Source organism: Dasypus novemcinctus, chromosome 13, assembly GCF_030445035.2.
Source record: "Dasypus novemcinctus isolate mDasNov1 chromosome 13, mDasNov1.1.hap2, whole genome shotgun sequence".
Classification (NCBI taxonomy): Eukaryota; Metazoa; Chordata; class Mammalia; order Cingulata; family Dasypodidae; genus Dasypus; species Dasypus novemcinctus.
This window is the reverse complement of record NC_080685.1, coordinates 32392399-32413716: the sequence shown is the minus strand read 5'-3', so window position 1 is coordinate 32413716 and position 21318 is coordinate 32392399. Positions and strand designations below refer to the sequence as shown.

The 21318-nt window shown below is 52.9% G+C and overlaps 1 protein-coding gene across 3 annotated transcripts; it reads right to left on the bottom strand.

Moving 5' to 3' along the window:
- Positions 1-255: 255 nt before the first annotated feature.
- LRRC71 (leucine rich repeat containing 71) lies at positions 256-21212 on the bottom strand. 3 transcript variants are annotated; one of them, XM_058309922.2, is made up of 15 exons: positions 20856-21212; positions 12413-12562; positions 12021-12149; positions 11857-11932; positions 11541-11618; positions 5062-5130; positions 4733-4892; positions 4560-4643; positions 4380-4469; positions 3566-3715; positions 3293-3386; positions 2846-2934; positions 1438-1552; positions 952-1073; positions 256-518 (listed from the first exon to the last, which is right to left on the bottom strand). In XM_058309922.2, exons 1-15 carry the CDS (start codon positions 21013-21015, stop codon positions 399-401), a joined length of 1686 nt encoding a protein of 561 aa, XP_058165905.1. In that variant the 5' UTR covers positions 21016-21212; the 3' UTR covers positions 256-398. The 3 variants fall into 3 exon arrangements, with proteins under 3 accessions (XP_058165905.1, XP_058165906.1, XP_058165908.1); XM_058309923.2 differs by having other exon boundaries at positions 1438-1549; XM_058309925.2 differs by lacking the exons at positions 256-518; positions 952-1073; positions 1438-1552 and having other exon boundaries at positions 2892-3111.
- Between the last annotated feature and the right edge of the window lie 106 nt (positions 21213-21318).

The following is a 21318-nucleotide window of genomic DNA, read 5'->3' as shown; positions in this document are numbered from 1 at the left end:
GCCCCCTTCTGCCTCTGAGACCAGAGGCTGAATCCAAACCTTGGCATAGAAGACGTCCTCTAGGAAACTGGGGGGAGAGTGAGTGTGGCCCAAGCAAGAAGAGGCCCTCCAGAGGCAGGAGAGCCGTGTCCCTCGGCTGCTAGTGCAAAATGACTGAGACCACCCCCGTGGAACCTTGAAGCAGCTCAGACCAGTTTTCTGCTATTTCTTATGGCCATGTGACATGAACAGACTCAAGAATCCAAAAGTTCCAAGTAGTTGTGGAATAAAATTTTTAGGAAACCTCAAGGACAAGTACAGCAGTCGTCTTCGTTCCAGGTCTGCGGTCTCCACAGAGCAGTCAGCCCCCACATGGACAGGAGATGCTGCCGTGGCCCCGAATCTCGGGGGTGGGGGGGCTAGGGGGGGAACGCCATGGCCTCGTCCTCCCTGGGCTTGGCCTTACTGACGGGGTCCCTGGGCAGCATCAGCTCCTGGATCACAGCGTACACGGGGCATTGCGGGGGGAAGCAGTTTTTCTGAAAGAGGAACAGGAAGGTTGGCAGCTGACAAAAGGGATGAAGAGTAGTTCTCTAGGCGAAGGAATGTTAAAGATGCAATGATTATGACTACTGAGCATGCCGCAGGAAAGCTGGAGTTTAGGTTGTGAAAAAGAATTAGGGGGGAGCAGATGTGGCTCAAGCGGTTGAGCACCTGCTTCCCACAAGGGAGGTCCAGGTTCAGTCCCCAGTGCCTCCTAAAAACAAAACAACAGCAAGCAAGCAAATGAAAGAACCAACTCGGGAACCAATGTGGCTCAGTGGATGAGTGTCACCTTCCCACATACAAGGTACCAGGTTCAATTCTGGGCCCCGATACCTCAAAAGAAGGGGTGGGGGCACTACAGACATTCTTTGGGCATGCAGACACACAGACGGCCTGCGTTAGCAGAAGAAGGTGATGTGGACTCACCGCCAGGGACAGCCAAAGCAGCCCCACTGGGCCTTTGGACGCACTCTTGGGCTTGTGGAACTGCACCTGGTACTGCACTGCAGCCAGGAAGGCCTCCAGCCCCACCTCTGTGATGCGGTTCCCTGGGGAAGGGTGCAGACGAGGGGGCCTCTGACCCCACCAGCCCCACTGGACAGTCTAGTGACTGCTCTCACTCCGCCGTAACAAATCCCCTTGCCCCACCAGCTACCTCCCCCAACTCTCCTTTCCTTACTTGGCCCTCATTCGACTTCCTCTCCCTGTCTCTAACCCCCTGATAAGCTAATTCATCTCTAATAGCCTGTCCTCAGCTGCCTCTGGACCCAGGCTCCTCCCCTCACCCCAACATCGCCCACAAGTGGGTCTCTGGCGTGATGTCCAACCATAGGAGACATTCCGTGGAGTTGGGGGCAGGGGTGCCACCGTCGTGGCAGGACCTTTTGGGGAGTGTGTGACTGGCAGACATACGGAGGAGGTTGAGGTGCAGAAGGACCTTGTTCCCAGGCATGAAAACTTTCCCATCTCGGTGCTCCACAGGCTCCAGGAGAGGGTTGATCATCTCTGTAGCTTCAGCGACCAGCTGCTAAGAAAGAAGACTCATTGCAACAGAGGGGAGGGGAGCTGGTCAACAGCCACTCATTCATTCACTCACTCAACATACATGTTTTGCGGGCTGGCTGGAGTCCAGGCTTTGGCCTAGGTGCTGGGGATAGATAAGCCCAGACCCACCAGAAGCTCCTTTGTGTGGGGTGGCCATCGACAGTAACGTGCTACAATGCGACAACTGGTAGGGGTGAGCTCAAAGAATGATGGGAATACAGGAGGGATGGCCAGCCAGTCTGGAGAGCCAGGAACGGTCCCCTGGAGGAAGTGGCTGGGTGGTGTCTGGATACTACCCAATGAGATGTGGGGAAAGGGGTTCCGGGTGAAGGAAGCAGGCCGACCAGCTAGCCCGGGGCAGAGTCCTGGTCAGGCTTTGGGGCATGAAGCACTACGATGCGTTCCAGTTTTGCTAAGTATTTCCTAACAGAGTGACAAGGAGAATGGACTGGAGGGAGGTGACACTGAAGGCAGAAGGAGAAGACGCTGCAGTGGTCCTAGTGGGAACCAGCACACTGACCAAGACGGGCAGAGGCCAAGTAAAAGGGGACTCGGATGGCAGCCCCACCCCCACCTCCACCTGGACTCCCTTTTCTAAGATCTTGTTTTAGCTGCCAGAGAAGACTTCTGAAAAAGGAGGGGGAGAGGGCCCATTCCCCGCCTAGGGTGGAGAATGTGTCTCCTGATGTAGGAGACAGGATATAAGGACAGACACAGATGCTCAGACAGCTGATGCCAGCAACAGAATGGGTGGGGGGGGGCTGAGAGGGGGCAGGCAGGAGGGTTTCCAAAACAAGGAGCAAGTTAGTTCAACCTGAGTAGGAAAAGGGAGTACCCAGGGACAAAGAAGAAAGGGCCTCGAGAAGGAGCTGTGGGGTGGGGCTGGTGCAGCCACCATGACTTTAAAAACTCCCTGCCTTCCTCGGGGAGCTGCTGAGAGCAGCAAAAGAAAATGTGCTTTGTTCCCTGTCCACTGCCCAAGCAGGCGGTGGGGGTGCGAGGGTGAACTGTGGTCCTGTGGGAAGCAGGGTAAGTTGAGACAGTAGATTAAAAGTGTGGACTACTGATAGACAAGGGAGAGGAGCGCACTGAGCTCCGTGATTCCCACAGCAAGCCGAGGCTGGGCCAGAAGTGAAGGAAGAAATGTGAATGTAAATGGCCGCTTCTCCAATACAGGGCAGGAGACGGCCTTCCAAGAGGGAAGGGGACTGAGCTCCTGGGCAGGCGTGGAAGCCCAGGGATAAGCCGGCCTGCCCAGCCGCCTCCGGCAGCCTACCTCTGACTCCGGGAGGATGCTCCGCTTCTCTTTGCTCCCACTCTTGGTCCCTTTTCCCCTGCTTGGCTTCTGCTCAGGGATGCTCACCTCTGAAGCGGGAAGAGGAGCCAGAGGGCCCAGTGCAGACCTCGGGTCCTACCCAGACCCCCAGAGACAAAATTCTTCCCAAATTCTGAGAGCTTTGGGTTTGGGCTCAATCGAAAGAGCTGGTGGGGGCCCCAGCGAGGCAGGTGGGTTCCTTTCTGAGCGCAGGGTCATGGGCCAAGCTGAGGGGAAAGAGGTGTGGAGCAGGGTGGCTCAGGAGGCCTAGGGGGCTTTCCCCGTCATCTCACAAGGCCCAGAGAGCAGGGCGACAGGGAGCCGAGCTCACATCACTAAGTCAGGGCAGCCCGGGCCTGGAACAGCCCTGGAACAGGAAGGTGCCGCCAGAGGGACGCCAGTACTTACTCCCCTTGCCTGCCTTCGTGGCGTCTTCTTTCTTAGGGGTTCCTTGTGTGGGAGACTGCCCGGACCCTGACTTTTCCTCCTTCTTGAGCACTTCCTGTGGAAGATGTTAGGAGAGAGGAAGTGGGGAGTGGGGGGCATGCGTGCAAAAGGGCTGGGATAGGGCCCTTCACAGTCCCACACGGGGCCTTCTCCCTTCCACCACCTCTGCGCCCCATGGAAGCTTCCCCCCTCTCTTCGGGCACCCAAGGTTCTTCTTGCTCGCAGCACACCTACCCCTGACTTCTCCTTTTTCTTGCCCAGGCCCTTAGGGGTTTTCATTGATGTCAGTTTGTCTGCCTTGTCCACCAGGGCCATACTGCTGACCCCCGTCAGCTGATTCTTCTCTCGGTCGGACTTGTACTCCCCATATCGAGAAGAGGTAGGCTGTGCTCGCAAATGAGAGGGGCTGAAGGGAAGGCCAGAGCCCCTTCCCCGCTGGGTGGGAGGGGAAGCCTTGTGCCTGGGGCAATAGGCAGGGGGCCCCACCCCAACCACTACCACCACCTGCCCAAACACTGAAATCGTCTGTCTGGGACTCCTCTGGGGTGAGGAGCTGCTGGGAAGAAACAGAAGGACCTGGGAAGGAGCTGGGGTGGGCGGTGCTCACTCTACTTGTGAGGGGGGAAATAGGTAACTTTCATTGAGCTAAGAGCCAGGCAGAGTCCCAAGCTCGTGATATGAATCAACCCATTTAACCCTCTCAGCAAAACTACGAGATAAGTACAATTATCATTCCCATTTTACAGATGAGGAAACAGGCTCAGAGAGGTTCAGTAACCTGCCCAGGGTCACAAGCTGAACCGTGGATGGGCTGATTTCAAATCCAGACGGCCTAAATCTCAGTTCCTTTCTACTGCCTGTGGGATGGGTCAGAAGTCAGGGCCCACCAAGAAAGGGCTTGGCAAACGTTGGTAAGCTCTGCGCAAAAGGCGGAAAGACGGAGGAGGGCGGGGAGTGGACGGCACCGACAGCGGCCGAGAAGCAGCCGGCCTGGAAGGCGGGCACCAGGCGTCTGCTGCTCACGTCCTCGGCCCCTGCGGCTCCTCACCGATCGCAATCGCTCCTGCGTCCCCTTCTCCAGCAGGAGGCGCCGGCGCTCCACCACCTCGGTGTGCGTCAGCTCGAAGGGGCGCAGGACCTGCGGCGAGGCCGGCACCCGGGGGTCAGACGGGCATCGGGAAGCGAGGGGCACGGCGCCCGCCGCGACCCTGCCTGGGCGCGCACCCACCTCGGCCAGCTTCAGGGCGCCCTTGTCCTGGATGCGGTTGTGCGCCAGAGACAGCCAGAGCAGGGAGCGGTTCAGCCTGAGGCCCTGAGGAGGCGGCGGGGGGCGCGTGGGCGGGCTGCCCCCAGCTGTGCCCCCCACCCTGCCACCCCCGCCCCTCCCCGGCGCGCACGCACGTCCGCGATGTAGCCGGCGCCGTCGTCCCCGATGTGGTTGAAGCCCAGGTTGAGCGAGACGAGGGTGCGGTTGCTGCTCTGCAGCGTGGACAGAGCCTGGCCCAGGAGATACGCCCCGTGGTCGTCGATGTTGTTGTTCCTCAGAGACAAGTGCGCGATCCTGGGGCAGCGGGAGGTAAACACGGGGTCCCGAGTATTCCCGGGACTCTTGGAGAATGGAGGGGGGCACGAGGAGGGCTGCCTGGCCTGAGGGTGGAGAGGGAGGAATTGAGGGTCCCTGGGGAGAAGCTGGAGCATCAAGGAAGGGTGGGGTGAGGGAAGAGTCTCACGTGCTGTCCAGCGCCATGAGCTTGTGGTAGGACTGCTCCGGCAGTGGGTTCCCCTCCAGAGACACCTTCCTGTGGGGGGGCGGGAGGCACCCCTGAGGCCAGGTGGGGAGGGGAACAGAGAGGAAATGGAGGTCTCTGGGGAGCAGCTTCGAGATAGAAACCCATGGAGTCAGGGGATGGGTCCCTAGTATAGGAAATGACATGTGGCAGTTACCCAGACTAAAAATCCAGAAGTGTGGCCTGGTGAAGGAAGGGGCCGTGTCCCAGAGTTAGGGGTACGCAGAGGCGGGTACCTGCCTTTGTGTAATCCCCTCTCTTTGAGCGTGGGCTAGACTTCGTGACTCACTTCTAATGAACAGAATATGGCAAAAGGGGGAAACGGACTTTGGCCCAGTGGTTAGGGCGTCCGTCTACCACATGGGAGGTCCGCGGTTCAAGCCCCGGGCCTCCTTGACCCGTGTGGAGCTGGCCCATGCACAGTGCTGATGCGCGCAAGGAGTGCCGTGCCCCACAGGGGTGTCCCCCGCATAGGGGAGCCCCACGCGCAAGGAGTGCACCCATGAAGAGAGCCGCCCAGCGCGAAGGAGGGAGCAGCCTGCCGAGGAATGGCGCCGCCCACACTTCCTGTGCCGCTGACGACAACAGAAGCGGACAAAGAAACAAGACGCAGCAAAAAGACACAGAAAAACAGACAACTGGGGGAGGGAGGGGAATTAAATAAATAAAAATAAATCTTTAAAAAAAAAAAAAAAAGAATATGGCAAAAGGGAAGGGCTGTCACTTCCAAGTCTAGGTTACAAAAAGACTGTGGCTTCCATCTTGAGTGCTCTCTGGCATGCTCTCGGATCATCAGCTGCCACGTTGTAAGGACATTCAGAGAGCCTGTGCAGAGGCCCGTGTGGTGAGGACCCGAGGCCTGCCAACAGCCACGTAAGTGAAGACGGAGCCGATTCTCCTGCCCCAGTGGAGACCTGATATAACTGCAGCTGGGAGACTCCACTACAGCTTCTTGAGAGACCCTGAGCCAGAGGCACCCAGCTAAGCTATACCTGATTATCTCCCAGTTTCTGTGAGACAAGAAATATTTGTTGTTTTAAGCCATTAGGATTTGGGGTAATTTGTTACACAGCATTAATAACTAATACAGGATGCCTCCCCAAAGCAGTGGCTTCTCCCAACAAAGCCTACAAGAATGGAGGTCTTTTGCCAAGTCACAACAAAAATTGAACCATTGGCTAGAAATTTCTCTATTTAAAAATTTGGGGAAGCAGATGTGGCTCCTGCAATTGAGCTCCCCACTACCACATGGTAGGTCCGTGGTTCAGTTCCTGGTGCCTCCTAAAGAAGACAGCGAGCTGGCACAATGGGCAGGCACAGCAAGCTGACACAACAAGATGATGCAACAAGGGACACAAGAAGAAAAACATGCTGAGAGAAACAACAAAGCAGGGATCAGAGGTACCCAGTGCCTCCAAAAGAGGGTAAGCAGTACAGTAAATTGGAGTAACAAGATGAAGCAACAAGAGACACGAGGAAAAACATAATGAGAGACACAACAAAGCAGGGAAAGGAGATGGCTTAAGTGATTAGGCTCCTCCCTCCCACATCAGAGGTCCCGGACAGACAGAGCAAGTACAAACACCGAGGGGGTAGGGAGAGGTAAATAAATAAAATAAATCTTTGAAAATAATATAAGGGAAGCAGATTTGGCCCAACGGATAGGGCGTCTGCCTACCACATGGGAGGTCCAAGGTTCAAACCCAGGGCCTCCTGACCCGTGTGGTGAGCTGGCCCACGTGCAGTGCTGATGCACGCAAGGAGTGCCGTGCCACACAGGGGACACATGCAAGGAGTGCGCCCCATAAGGAGAGCCGCCCAGCGCGAAAAAAGTGCAGCCTGCCCAGGAGTGGTGCCGCAGACACAGAGAGCTGATACAGCAAAAGATGATGCAACAAAACAAGACACAGATTCCAGGTGCCACTGACAAGAATACAAGTGTTCACAGAAGAACACACAGCTAATGGACACAGAGAGCTGACAACTGGCAGGGGTGGGGAGAAGGGGAGAGGAATAAATAAAAAATAAATCTTAAAAAAATTAAAATAAAATAAAAATAAAAATTTTCTTCCATGATTTATTATTTCAAGCTGGCTCATCTTTTATATAACCTTGATTACATTCATTTTAAATTTAATACAAGTAATAAATTTTAAGTCGATATTAAATATTTTAAATATATTTATAAGATGAATTCATAGAGTTGTTTTCTGTTAGCTCAATTGTTTCTAATTCCCACAATGGAATGAAATATGTTTCATGAGATTCTATACAAAGAATCTGGGGACTTCCAGTTGAAGAAGACACAGTCCCTGCCCTCAAGGAGTATCTGGGACTTCCAGAAGATGGCGGACTAGAAAGACACGGGGACTCTCCTCTCCTCCAGAAAAATAGCTAGAGGATGGGCTGAAACAGCCTGGAAAAAGGTCTTCTAGGGTTTAGGACGCCAGGAGAAGGCTGGACACCGCCCAGAGGAGAAAGGGACAAAGGAGGGGAATTGGATGACAGAACTGTGAGTTGAAACCAGCAGCTGCTGCTACCGGCACCCTCCCCCACACTAACGACACTTTAGAATTCTCCAGCCTCTGAGCCAGCTACAGACAAGGGGCTCCAGGGATCTACCATCCCAGGAAAGCGGGGGAAGAGGGACACAGCCTAAGGCAGACTCAGCTTTTAACTCACAGATTTGGTCAGCTGTGTCCCAGAAGCCCATGCATGCCGGGTGGGCATTGCCATTGTTTGCCTAGGGAGCCAGCAAGGTGCTAAAGATATACGACCCTCCCAATCTCCTTCTCTACTAACCAAGACTGACTGCTGAGGACTCAGAGGGGAGTGGAATTATTTCCGGGAAAAGGGAGGATGCTGCCAGAGAAGACTGGAGAACTGTCTCTAAGAAAGTCTGAATTACAAGGCTCTTAGCCTCCAGGCAGGAAACTCTATCATGTTGATCTGATCTGTGTTTCAACAACTACACTCTCAACAGGCACTGAACTGAAAGCTGCCAAAAAGCGCCATCTGCTGGCAGACTAAGGAAGTGCATGTGAGAAGATTAAAAAATAAGTGAGAGCCTTTACAGCCTCTGTCCCCAAGGCCCTAGGAAGTAGGTCTGCAACCAGTTACTGGGTCCAGAGCTCAGTTTTGAGCAACTAGCAGGGACAATACTAACAACCCAGGATGAGCCAAGAATCAAAGAGCAGTGACAACACACAGCCTCCTGCCACTAAATCTCTACAAAAGAGAGAGAAATTGAGCATCTGAGTAAACTGCATACTAATCAGATGACTACACATCAGCAAAAAATTATGAGGCATACTAAGAAAATGGAAGACATGGCCCAAGAAAAGGAATATATCAAAGCCCCGAAGAGATGCAGGATTTGAGAGAACTAATTAGCCAGATGCAAACAAATTTCCAAAATCAAATTAATAAGTCGAAAAACAATATGACTAAAGAGATAAATGACATCAAGAAGACATTGACAACAACTCCCCAAGTACAACGGCAAAGTCCAAAAAAGAAGGAATGTCCGACAATGAGCCCTTAATACTAATGACTATGCTTGTAAGCCTGTGTACCTGAAATAAGAACAAGGCCTAGAGCTTCAGGGTGCCTAAGAGTTACTTCCTGAGAGCCTCCGTGTTGCTCAAATGTGGCCAGTCTTGAAGCCAAACTCAGCATGTAAATGTGTTGCCTTCCCCCCAGCGTGGGACATGACTCCTGGGGATGAGCCTCCCTGGCACCGAGGGATTACTACCAAGTATCAGCTGATGATGTAACTAGAAAATGACCTTGAATAAAAGGGTCAACTCAGACGAGCAGAATATCTCAGTCTACATATAATACCAGGAGTTAAAAATGCTTTTTGACCTGAATAAAAGGGGGAAATGGAAAGGACAAATGAGTTTATATGGCTATGAGTCTCCAAAAAAAGCCAGGAGGTTATCAGAGAGTTGCCCTTATGCACACCTGAGCAGAGTCCCAGAGACAGATAAAGTAGATACAACCCCAGGTATTGGTTCTTCTGAGGGCTACAGAGACCCACAGGTTCTATGGTCATGGCAGATGGAGTTCAGTGCCATGTTAGTTGGTCCTACTTTGGAGTTTGTATTTCTGTGTGATGGAGCTGGACTCAGATGTGATCTTTGTCCACAAGCCTCTCCTGTTACTTTTAACGGATCTGTAGTTGGTGCTGGGGTTTAGTGTATACCCAGGGGACCTGAATCTCTGGACTGACCATGTGATAGCCAGGCCCTGAGCCTTAACAGACTTGTAACTCCTACACTCTGGTTTATTGGACTCACCCCACTCAGCTAACATGGAGGTAAAGAAGGTCAACCATCACACCAGGGAGCCAAGAGTGCCTACAACTGAAAGTAGGAGAATTGCATCCAGCATCCATGTGGAATCTAAGCCCCCTCTTGACATAGATGTGGAGTGAACACAACCATTCTAAGGTCCACAGGATGGAGGAAGAGAATATGGATTAGAGTGGACTTACTGATATTCTATACATGAACTGCTGTGATTAGTAATCAAAGAAAATGTGGCATTGGTGTGGAGAAAGTGGCCATGGTAGCTGCTGAGGATAGGGAATGGGAGGAAGAGATGTGATGTGGGGGCATTTTTGGGGGTTGGAGTTGTCCTGGGTGGTGCTGCAGGGACAGTTACTGGACATTGTATGTCTTCCCATGGCCCACTGGGTGGACTGTGGGAGAGTGTGGGCTATGGTGTGGACCATTGACCATGAGGTGCAGTGGTGCTCAGAGATGTATTCACCAAGTGCAATGAATGTCTTATGATGATGGAAGAGGATGTTGTTATGGGGGGGAGGAGTGGGGTGAAGGGAGTGGGGGGTACATGGAGACCTCATATTTTTTTAATGTAACATTAAAAAAATTAAGACCAAAAAAAATGAAAAAAAAAAGAGAAGACATTGAGTGAGTACAAAGAAGAATATGAACTCCTAAACAGAAGAGTAACAGAGCTCATAAAAATGAAAGACACAATAGGTGAGATAAAAAACATCAAAAGCATACAACAGCAGACTCGAAATGAGAGAAGAAAGAATAAGTGATACCAAAGATAGAACAGCTGAAATTGAAGAGAGAAAAGAATGGGAAAAATTGAACAGGGGCAAAGGGAATTGAATGACAACATGAAACGCAACAACATATGTGTCATGGGAGTTCCAGAGGGAGAAGAAAAGGGAAAGGGGGCAGAAAGAGTACTTGAGGAAATAATAGCTGAAAATTTCCCAACTCTCATGAAAGAAATGAACTTACATGTCCAAGAAGCGCACCATACCCCAATCAGAATAAATCTGAATAGACCTACTCCACGACACATACTACTTAGAATGTCAAATGTCAAAGATAAAGAGAAAATTCTGAGAGCAGCAAGGGAGAAGCAAACAATCATATACAAGAGATACCCAGTAAGAGAGTACAGATTTCTCTTCTGAAACCATGGAGGCAAGAAGATAGTAGTACGATACTATTAGGATACTGAAAGTGAAAAACTGCCAGCTGAGAATTCTCTATCCAGCAAAATTGTCCTTCAAATATGAAGGTAAGTATAAAATAGTCACAGAGAGAAACTAAGAGAGTTTGCAAGCGGTGCTCATTCCATCCAGCATAGAAGAAAGATAGGCAAACCAGTGTGTGTGTGGCCCCAAGTGTGTGTTCTGTGAAGCAGGAAGTCAGGAGTGCTGTGGGATCCTCAAGAAGGGGCGCCAAATCAGCTTTGCCCTTTACACGCCAAACCAACCCCATAGTTACACTACTTCACATCTCTCTCCTATTCCCTCCTGTACAAGAAAGTCCTTTCCCAATGCCCTGCCTGACTTGCTCCTATTCCCCTTTCAAGGCTCTTCAGCACCACCTCCTCCAGGCAGCCTTCCCTGTCTGCTCACCCCACACCTCTGAGGTTGAATGGCACACCTCTTTGGCTCCACTTCTTCCCACAGTGAGCCATTCCTCCACCACCATGATCTCCACACTGCCCTGCAGTATCTTTCTAAACCCTGCTCCCCCCTCACTGGACTGTGAGCTCCTAGAGGATAAAGACTGTCTTATCAGCCCCTGGTATACACAGTGCCAGAGCCCCAGGCAAAGAGGGTCAGGAGAGAGAACCTCCAGAGAGAGGGTGGGAGTGGGGATGATGAAGAGGGGTCTGAGGTCCAAAAGGTCAGGTTTTGGGGCACCGGTATGTGCAGAAAAGGGGTCCCTACGTCTTGCCAGATGGTAGCCTCATGACCCAACATACCGCCTCCCAAGCTGTTTCCACAGGGATGCTGACCTGGGCCCACAGGAGCTGGGACTTGGCGTGCCCACCGCAAACTGCTCCCCCTGACTGCCCACCCAGCCAGGCTGCCCACGCACGGGGGGGAGGGGTCCCCCCCATACCCAGTCCCCTCTGCTGACCTGAGCGTGGCTGAGCAGAGAGGCAGGAGGGCGATGAAAGTGGTCAGGGTCTTATCGGTCAGCCCCACCTTCCAGAAGCTGGAGTTGGTGGGAAATATAGAAACACAGAGGGGGTGCATCACCTCCTAACTGGAAACCCCTCCCCACACGGTCCTCCAGGGCCCACCCTATCATCAGAATTATCAGCCACATACTTCCTCACTCCTCCCCACCTCCCCACAGCCCCCAAGCTCTTCGGTGCCCCCTCTGTTCTCTCTTCCAAGGGTCCCATCCCCCACGATGACCTTCCCCTCCCCGCCCCCCAGTGCCCCCTCACTTGATGGCCTGCAGCTGGCTGAGGGGGGGCAGACATTTAGAGAAGATGCCCAGAATGCGATCCTCAACCTTCCAACCTGCGAGAGAGAGAGAGAAGCAAGGCGCCTCAGGCCGGGGAGGGGGCGGGGAGGCGGGAGAGGGAGGTGGGAGAGGGAGGAGCCTCACCGCGGATGTAGATTTCCTTCACGGACTTGGGGTCCTCCTGCTCCAGCTCCACCTGGATCGTGGGCCGGAAGAACACGTATTTGCTCTCCAGGCTGTTGAGGCTGCAGGAGGCCGACAGCCGCTGCTCGTCTAGAAGGTAGGGGTGCCGGGAGAGGGAGGAGCGGCCTGGGGTGCCGGGGAGGCCCGGGCAGCACTCACGGAGGGGCACACAGCAAGTATGGGAGACACTAGCCGGGGGGGTGCTGCTTCTGAGGAGGAGGGGTGACTCGCCCACCTCCCCACCCGCCCTCTTGGGTCCATCATCCTCGCGCATTCGGCCCACCCGTGACATGGGAGGCTGGGAACGGACTAGGTGGCCCTGGCAGACCCCCGGGGGCTCCACGGTCACTCACCTATAGTGGGCTTTTCCGACATCGAGGCAGAGGGGACGAAGGTCGCGCTGGGGCGGGGCCGGATAACAACCTTGGGGAAGTCGGTGTAGCCGGACCGCGTGCAGAGCTCGGCGAAGTCGGTCTCCAGGACGCCGCAGCACTGGTACTCCTCTGCGCCGAGGGCGAGGCGCGTCAGCCCGGCCGCGGCCAGAGGGCGCCGGAGTCCGGGACGCGCGCAGGGGCCGAGGTCAGAGCCAAAAAAATGAGTCTAGAGACCGAGGCTGAAAACACTTGAAACGGTGGGAAAAGCAAGACCTCGGAGGCAGGAGACTAAGGGGCGTGGAATGTAGAGAACGCTAACTCCTCTTTTATATGCTTGCTCCCCCCACACCTCCCTCCATGGGGCAAGGCCGCCCCCTTGGTCTGGGCTCCCGGTTCCAGGGCAGAACCGTGCCGGGGGGAAGGCCTCTGCCTCCCCCAGAGTACCCCAGCCAGTGTCCTCCCATGTCTCCCCTCCTTGTTGGGGCTGCCCAGGGTCTCTCAAAGAAAGAAACCCCAAGCCTGATGTGAGCGAAGAAAAGAACCTCGAGGCCCACCCCCCAACCCCCACTCCCCCTCCCCCCAAACACACACACACCCCGAGATCTAGCAGAACAGCAGATTTTCATTCAGTTCACAGACGCTTACACAGCACTTAACTCCTGTCGGACACTGTTCTAAACGTTCTAGAAATGTAATTCGGCCATGTCCCCGGGGACTCATCCTGAGAGCTAGCAAACCTGAGGTGTGTGAGCCCCAGAGACCCCTGCTCCTTTCCCCTTCCTCAATGGGCATCCCAGAAAGAAGTGGTTCCTGGAGACTGAGAGGGGTGAAAGGGACAATGCGGAGACGGGTCTGGGGCCAGCCTGTCCCATTGACTGCTCCCACAGCGTCCCTCCCAGGCACCAGCCCCAGGCACCGCAGGCACAGCAGGAGCGTGGGCTGGGAGGGGAGTCCCAGGCTGAGCACTAGGGAGCCTGCCCACAGCATGAGAAGGGACAGGAGAGGCTCGGCATGTATGGGGGCAGGACACAGAGGGGATTTGAGGGACCCTGCGGAAAAGGGGTGAGAGGCAGTTCCCCACGTGCCCAGCCACGAGTGCTAACACAGGGACACGAACGTTGACTGAATGGACGGAGCAGACAGAAGGCAGGGGGAGGCTGCACTAACCTCCCGCCTTCCAGGGCTATCTCCTCTTGGGGAGCGCTCCTCACCCCTTCCTTGCTTCACACCACCTTTCTCTTAGAGTGGAGATTCTCAGACTTCAATCTCCCAGAGATTCACCTGGGGAGCCTGTTTAAAAGCAGCTTCCTGGGTCCCATTCCCGGTGACTCAATTCAGTGGGTCAGGCAGGGCTAACGAACTCACAGATGATGCCAAACTGCTGGTGCAAGGACAGCCTCTTAAGAGCCACTGCCTAAAACAGTACTGCCCAAGAGAACTTTCCGCAAGCATCCAAATGTTCTGTATCTGGGCTGGAGCTAGGAGCTATCCTCCTGGACAGCGCAGCTCAAGAAGGAACTTGCAACTGCCTCCTCCCCGCCCTCACTCCTTCCTCACTCTCACTCAGGACCCTGCCTCATACCTCTTTGAGAAACAGAAACCATCAGATGGGACTTCCCCTAAATCTATAGACCTTCCTACCGCTGCCATCACTCTGTACTCCAAGTGAGCCCCGTGTCTGCCCCTGCCACAGCACATGGCAAGGCTAAAGTCGCCGTGATCTCTGTGTTGCCCAGCCCAGGGTCCCTGTGCAGTCACCGCTCCCACTCCCTCCTGCTCCTCTGCCTGGGGTGGCTCAGGCCACCCTGTGGCCCTTCTCCTCTCCGGGCCTCTCCTCGTTTCTGGTTTCACTCTCCTCCGCTAGAAGCTCCCTTTCATTCCCATTTAAATATACCAAACATCAGCGGCTCCCAAAGTCACATCTCCAGCCCTGACCTCTCTTCAGTGCTCCACACCTGTGTGTCCAGCCGTCCAGCTGCCACGGCCCCTTGGAGCCCTCTCCACTCCCCTTAATGCCCCTCCTTCGGGGTCCCCCAGCTCCATGAATGGCACCTCCACCCACCCTGTGCCCAGTCCAGAAACCTGGAAATTAGTCTTGCTCTGTCCCTCACGCCCCATCCCCTGATGCTTCACCAACTCTGTCCTCCACCTCCAAAGTATTTCTCCAAGGGGCCTAACCCCCCCACACTACTGTCCCCCTCAAGGCCTATTCCAACTCCCACTCCCCTTGGCCAGACTATTAAGAGAGCCTCATAACTCATCTCCCTATGTCCACTCTCTCCCTTCCATCCAGCCTGAGTGTTTGTGCATTTAATATGAGTAGGTTCACACCTGCAGGGCATCTTATACTGTCTTGTCTCCCATCTGGAAAATGCTCTTTCTCCAGCTCTTAGTTTCCTTCCCTGCCACCAGGAATCACCTGATCAAGTTTTGTTTTTTTTTAATTGAGGCAAAATTTACATAACATAAAATTCACATTTTAATCATTTGAAAGTGAATGCACCAGTGGCTTCTAGTGCATTTGCAATGTTGCACAACCATTACCCCTATCTAATTCCAGATCCCCAAGTTGTTTTACAGTGTGTCCAGGTTTCTGTTCCTCTCCGACGGCAAAGCTGGCAGATCAAGACTTTTAATAAATTCTATTTTGTGTTTAATTAGTATGAATTGGAATGCTATCACTAGCAACAAAAGAGGTATGCCTGGAAATGGATGTAGCTTAGTGGTTTAGCACCTGCTTCCCATATAAGAGGTCCTGGGTTCAAATTCCCCATACCTCCTAAAAAAAAAAAAAGAAGAGGTATACCTGGTGACATTTTTTTTTTTGTAGGTGAGACCGATCTGATTGGTTTTCTCAAGTAGGTCACAGTGGGTCTAGGTTTCCTTTCCCAAGTTCAGTATGATTTGTGTGTGTTTCTTTTTTTTTTAAGATTTTTAAAAAAATTTCTCTCCCTTCCCCCTGTTGTCCGTTCTCTGTGTCCATTTGCTGTGTATTCTTCTGCATCCGCTTGCATTATCCAGTGGCACTGGGAAACTGCATCTCTTTTGTTGCATCATCTTGCTGCGTCAGCTCTCCATGTGTGTGGCACCACTCCTGGGCAGGCTGGGCTTTTTTCACGTGAGGCAGCTCTCCTTGCAGGGTGCACTCCTTGCGTGTGGGGGACCCCTACACAGAGACGCCTCTGCATGGCACGGTACTCCTTGTGCACAGCAGCACTGCACATGGGCCAGCGCACCACACGGGTCAGGAGGCCCTGGGGATTTAATCCTGGACCCTCCATATGGTAGAAGGACACTCTATCAGTTGAGCCATGTCCACTTCCCTACCTGGTGACATTTTGAAGCTGGGTGGGCCCTAGAAGACCATGTCCTTAGAGCTAATCCATTCCTGTGTGTGTAAGTAGAAACTTGTGGCTTAAATTACTTCACATAAGGGCCAGTGATTAGATTCTGTGACCCAGAGTGGGTCTTAATCCTTCCTGGAGTTCTTCATAAATGGAGGAATTAAAAAGTGACAGTAAGGAAGCAGATTTGGCCCAACGGATAGGACGTCTGCCTACCACATGGAGGGTCCAGGGTTCAAACCCAGCCTCCCAACCCATGTGATGAGCTGGCCCATGCGCAGTACTGATGCACGCAAGGAGTACTGTGCCACGCAGGGGTGTTCCCCATGTATGGGAGCCCCACGTGCAAGGAGTACACCCCGTAAGGAGAGCTGCCCAGCACAAAAAAAGTGCAGCCTGCTCAGGAGTGGCACCACACACATGATGACGCAACAAAAAGAGACACAGATCCCGGGTGCCGCTGACAAGAATACAAGTGGGCACAGAAGAACATGCAGTGAATGGACACAGAGAGCAGACAACTGGGAAGAGGAAGGGGAGAGAAATAAATAAAAAATAAATCTTAAAAAAAAAAAAGCGACAGTAACAAAAGCCTCCAGAAAGCAACGAAACTGGGAGAGACAAGAGCCATAGAAAGAACAGCCTGAAGCAAAACTAGCAACGAGGCCGAGAGGAGAGAGGAGAGGGGAGAGACAAGCAGACACCACCATGTGCCTGATCACCCACAGCTGAGCTCCGGGAGAAAGTGAGCCTGGAGGAGAAGGCAGAGAGCGGCAGGACCACCACTGTGCCTTGCCACGTTAACAGCAGTCCAGGATCGCCAGCAGCCGACCTTCAGAGAGACAGCGTTTCTGGTGATGCCTTGTATTGGACATTTTTCACAGCCTCTGAACTGTAAGCTTTTAACCTAATAAATTCCCACTGTAAAAGCCAAACCCTTTCTGGTGTATTGCACTGGAAGCCTTTAGCAAACTAAAACATGCCCCAGCGTAAACCCTTCCAGTGGCTTTCTTTTCCTGAGACTGTAGGTTCCATGAAAGCAGGACTGTGTCCATTCTGTCAGCCTGTTTCCCTAGTTCCTGGCTCAGAGCAGGCTTCCAAAAAGTAATTGTTGAATAAAGAATGAATATCTATAAAATTCAGTTCAATAACCCCTCCTCGTAGCCTCCCTCTGTGCTTCCATCACTCCCTGGGCCTTCCTCTCTCATAAATCGTATAATATTTTATTATATTTGTCAGCCTTCCAAACCAGAGTGTGGGTTCCTTGAGGTTAAATTCAATTCAAACACCTACCAAGCCGAGATCCGAGAAGCGTGCTAGGTGCTGGGAATAGCACTGTGACTCATCTCCCAAGATTGAGCAGGCAGGTTGGCACACAGTGGGGGCAGAGTGGATGTGTGTTGAATCAACAAATAGATTTGCAGTTTATACAATACTTTCTCACTATCAACTCAGTTGTTCCTCAGCCCAATAGGCCGGGTGAAGACGAAACTGACTCTGCCACACACCTCCTAATGGTTAATTAACTCTTACAACACTTACCGTGTGCCAGGAGCTAGCCACAATCACTAACCCCTGTAATCTTCACAACAGCCCTAGGAGGGGAGTGCTACTTACTATCCCTACTTCGTAATAAGGACAGTGAGACACAGACTATCAGATCCTGCTCAAGAGCTTGAGGGCACACAGCCAGCCAGGGGCAGAGCTCGGGGCTGTTCCCATAACCACAATGCCACACTGCGTCTTGCTAGGAGAGAAAAGCGATGTTTCGGTTTGCTGAAGCTGCCAATGCAATTTACTAGAACTAGGTTGGCTTGTATAAAGGGAATATATTTGGGGTAAAATCTTACGGTTCCAAGGTTACAACAATGTCCAAATCAAGGCACCATTAGAGAAGCTTTCTCACCAGAAGTTGGCTGCTGGTCAGATCCTGGACTCCTGCCACGTGGCGGAGCAAAATGGCAGCTTCTCCTTGCTTTGGGCTGCACTGCTGATTCCAGCCTTCAGTCTCTCTCTCAGCCTCTAAGGGAGTCTCTGTCTTCCTGCAGTCCTCTCTCTCACGTGGCAGGGTCAAAATGGCCGCTGCCTTCTCTGAGTGTTTCTGCTTTCGGTTCTCAGTTTACATAAGACCCCAGCAAGAAAGTGGAGATCCAACCTGGGTCGCGCTTCATTGATGTAGTCCAATCAAAGACCCTAGAGTGACTAATCAAGTGATCTGATCAAAAGATCCCATAACTGAATCTAATGTGATCAAAGGGCCCCATTCCTAAGGAATGGAGTTAAAAGAACATCATCTTTTCTGGGATTCACAAAATTTCAAACTGTCACAGGTGGAAAACCAGGTCACAGCCCTCCGTCCAGGGCCCTTCTCACCCTTCCATGGAATTCATCATTCAATCTTTCCACAAACGTTTGTTCTAGACTCAAAAAGTCCAGCAGTAGGGAAGCGGACTTGGCCCAATGGATAGGGCATCCGCCTACCACATGGGAGGTCTGCGGTTCAAACCCTGGGCCTCCTTGACCCATGTGGAGCTGGCCCATGCGCAGTGCTGATGCGCGCAAGGAGTGCCTTGCCACACAGGGGTGTCCCCACGTAGGGGAGCCCCATGCGCAAGGAGTGCACCCTGTAAGGAGAGCCACCCAGCGCGAAAGAAAGTGCAGCCTGCCCAGGAATGGCACCGCACACATGGAGAGCTGACACAGCAAGATGGTGCAACAAAAAGAAACACAGATTCCTGGTGCCGCTGATAAGGATAGAAGCAGTCACAGAAGAACACACAGAGAGCAGACAATGGGGGGGTTTAAATAAATAAATAAATCTTTTTTTAAAAAAAGGTCCAGCAGTGAACAAGACCAAGTCCCTGCCCTCCAGGAATTAGCATTCTACCAGGAAATGCAAGTCAGCAAATCATAGGCAGGTAATTTCCTATGGAGATAGGTACTTAGAAGAGACTACTCGAGGCTAATAAGGGAGTGGGGGCAGTACCCAAGGAGGTGACATCTGAGCTGGGATGTGAATGACAGAAGAAAAGAGCCACAAAAAGATCCTGACAAAGAGCGTTTCAGGCAGCAAGAACAGCAGATGAGGTACAAACTTAGCCAGTTCAGGGGCAAAATGAAGGCCAATAGGGCAGGGTATGGAGAGGTGAGGCCAGGCAGGCTGGAGAGGCCCCATGGTGGGGCCTCTGGACTGGAAGAACAGAGCGAGTGCTCTGACTTCCATCTTTAACATCTCTCTGGCTGCTGTGGGGAGAACAGTGGGTCGTCTGTGTGCAGCCCCTGGGAGAGGACAGGCAGAAACTCCTTGGGTTAGTTTTGCAGAACTGTGGTAACAATGTGCTACGAACTGAGTGGCTTAAAACAACAGAAATGTATTTTCTCACAGTTCAGGAGGTGAGAAGTCCAAAGTCCAGGTGTCAGCAGGGCCTTGTTCCTGGAAGCCGTAGGGGAGAATCCTTGCCTCTTCCCACTCCTGCTGCTTTGCTTGTGATGCTGGCATTCCTTGGCTTGCAGCTGCAGCCCTTCAGTCTCACCTCTGTCATCCATCTCCTCTCTGTGTCTGCCTGGGTCTCTTCTCTTTTTATAAGGACATCAGCCACACTGGATTAAGTGCCCACCCTACTTATGATCTCATTTTAACTAAATACATCTGCAATGATGCTAATTCCAAATAAGGTCATCACCAGTATCTGAGGTACTGGTGATGAGGACTTCAACATACTACTTTGGGGGGGGGGCACATTTCACCCGATAATACACATGTACACACATTCCTTCCCCAGGCACTCCCAAAGCAGCTACTGCATGCCAGGCCCTGTGCTGACATTGGAACACCTCTGGAGAAAAAAGGAGAGCTCCCTATGCTGACTCATCCTAGGTGGGGTGGATTGCAAGTTGGAGAGTGTATTAGTCAGCCAAACAGGTGCTGATGCAAAATACCAGAAATCTGTTGGCTTTTATAAAGGATATTTATTTGGGATAGAAGCTTACAGTCACAAGGCCATAAAGTGTAAGTTGCTTCCCTCACCAAAGTCTGTTGCCACATGTTAGAGCAAGATGGCTGTCAGTCTCTGCAAGGGTTCAGACTTCCTCTGCCTCCCAATGTCCCAGCTCCTGTTCTCAGCTGTAGGTCAGTATAAGGCTTGTCTCTCTCCCTGGGGCTTGTTTCTTGCCCAGCTCAGCAGCTCTGCTCACTTCACACAGTCAGCTGTAGAATATCACGCTCATTTTCTTCCTAGGGCCTCTGCCGTGTCTCATGGAGCCTTCTCTCCTTCCTCCTGTATCTGTGTCTCTGTGTATTTCCTGGCTCCAGCATCAAAACTCAAACTCTCTTCTCTGCCATGTCATTTTCTCTGGTGGGCACAGACTCAGCATCCTACTGACATGGCCAAATCAAAACCCTAATCATAATTCAATCAAGTAAAAGTGAAATCTCTGAATTTAATACAATCTAATATGCCCAAAGGAACATACCAGTTTACAAATACAATCCATTATCTATTTCTGGAATTCATAAACAATATCAAACTGCCACAGGTATCAGATGAGAAGGCAGCCGGTTAGGGTATAGACTGGCTTCTTTAGGAGCCTAAATGAGAAAAGGTCAGGCAAGAAGGCTAAGTGGACAAGGTGACACTGGAGATTCGTCTTGAAAGAGAAATAGGGGTTAGTCTGAGAAGAAGGTGGAAAGAGTTCTAGACCAAGCAAACAGCATGGTCAGGGGTGGAGACTGGCGAGTCAGGGAAACTTAAAAGGAAACCCGAGGGGTCTGTGGGACCCTGGGGACGGCCTGCCAGGCTCAGTGGCAGCAGCGCAGCACTGGGGTGTCTGAACTTTAGGCGTGGTCACGGAGGAGCCCTTGCCTGGACAGCATTCCTTACCACCAGAAATTCTATTATTTAGTTATTTCCTGGCTCGTTGTCTGCCTCCCCCACCAGAGCGCCATTCAGCACGTCCAGCACTGTGCCCGGCGCAAGGACACCCTAGCCCGGAACGTGGCTAGCCCGAGCAAGGGTGGCGGGTGGGCGCGCCCCGAGCCGCAGCCACGGGACCGATCCCCACCCCCGCTGCCAGCGTACCAGGGTTTTTGGGCTCCTCTTCGCCCACCGGCGGCAGGACGGTCGTTGGCTTCTCCTTAGCCCCGCGCTCCCCCTTCTTGGTCACCGTGCCGGACGCCTTCTGGGTCCCGGGACGCGGGGCCCTGGGAGAAGGCCCCGAAGCGCTTGCTTCGCCCGACATGCCGGTGCCGTCTGCAGCGATTCCAGGCACCCTCGCGGGGGCGGGGAAGCAGGTCGGGACCCGGCAGGCCTAGGCCCCGGGGGTGGTTAGATCAGGGGTCTCAGTTCCGGGACCACCAACCCCACCAGCCCACGGCGGCGTCGCCAACGCGTCCCTCTCCAAGGCGACCGCGCGAGGTGGGCGGGCTGGGAGGGAACGGGACCGCGCACAGCGCACGCGCGGCCTGCAGGGGGCGCCGCAGGGTCGGAGCGGGAACCCAGCAGAGCGGTGTTTCGGCGCCGCCGACTTGGGCCGAGGGGCGGA

Excerpts from the sequence above, each read along its gene's own strand:
- LRRC71 (XM_058309922.2), bottom strand. The coding sequence starts at position 21,015 with ATGTCGGGCGAAGCAAGCGCTTCGGGGCCTTCTCCCAGGGCCCCGCGT. Across the intron at positions 4,644-4,732 it reads GCGCCGGCTACATCGCGGAC|GGCCTCAGGCTGAACCGCTC; the intron begins GTGCGTGCGCGC and ends CCGCCTCCTCAG. Across the intron at positions 519-951 it reads TGCTTTGGCTGTCCCTGGCG|AAAAACTGCTTCCCCCCGCA; the intron begins GTGAGTCCACAT and ends TTCCTCTTTCAG.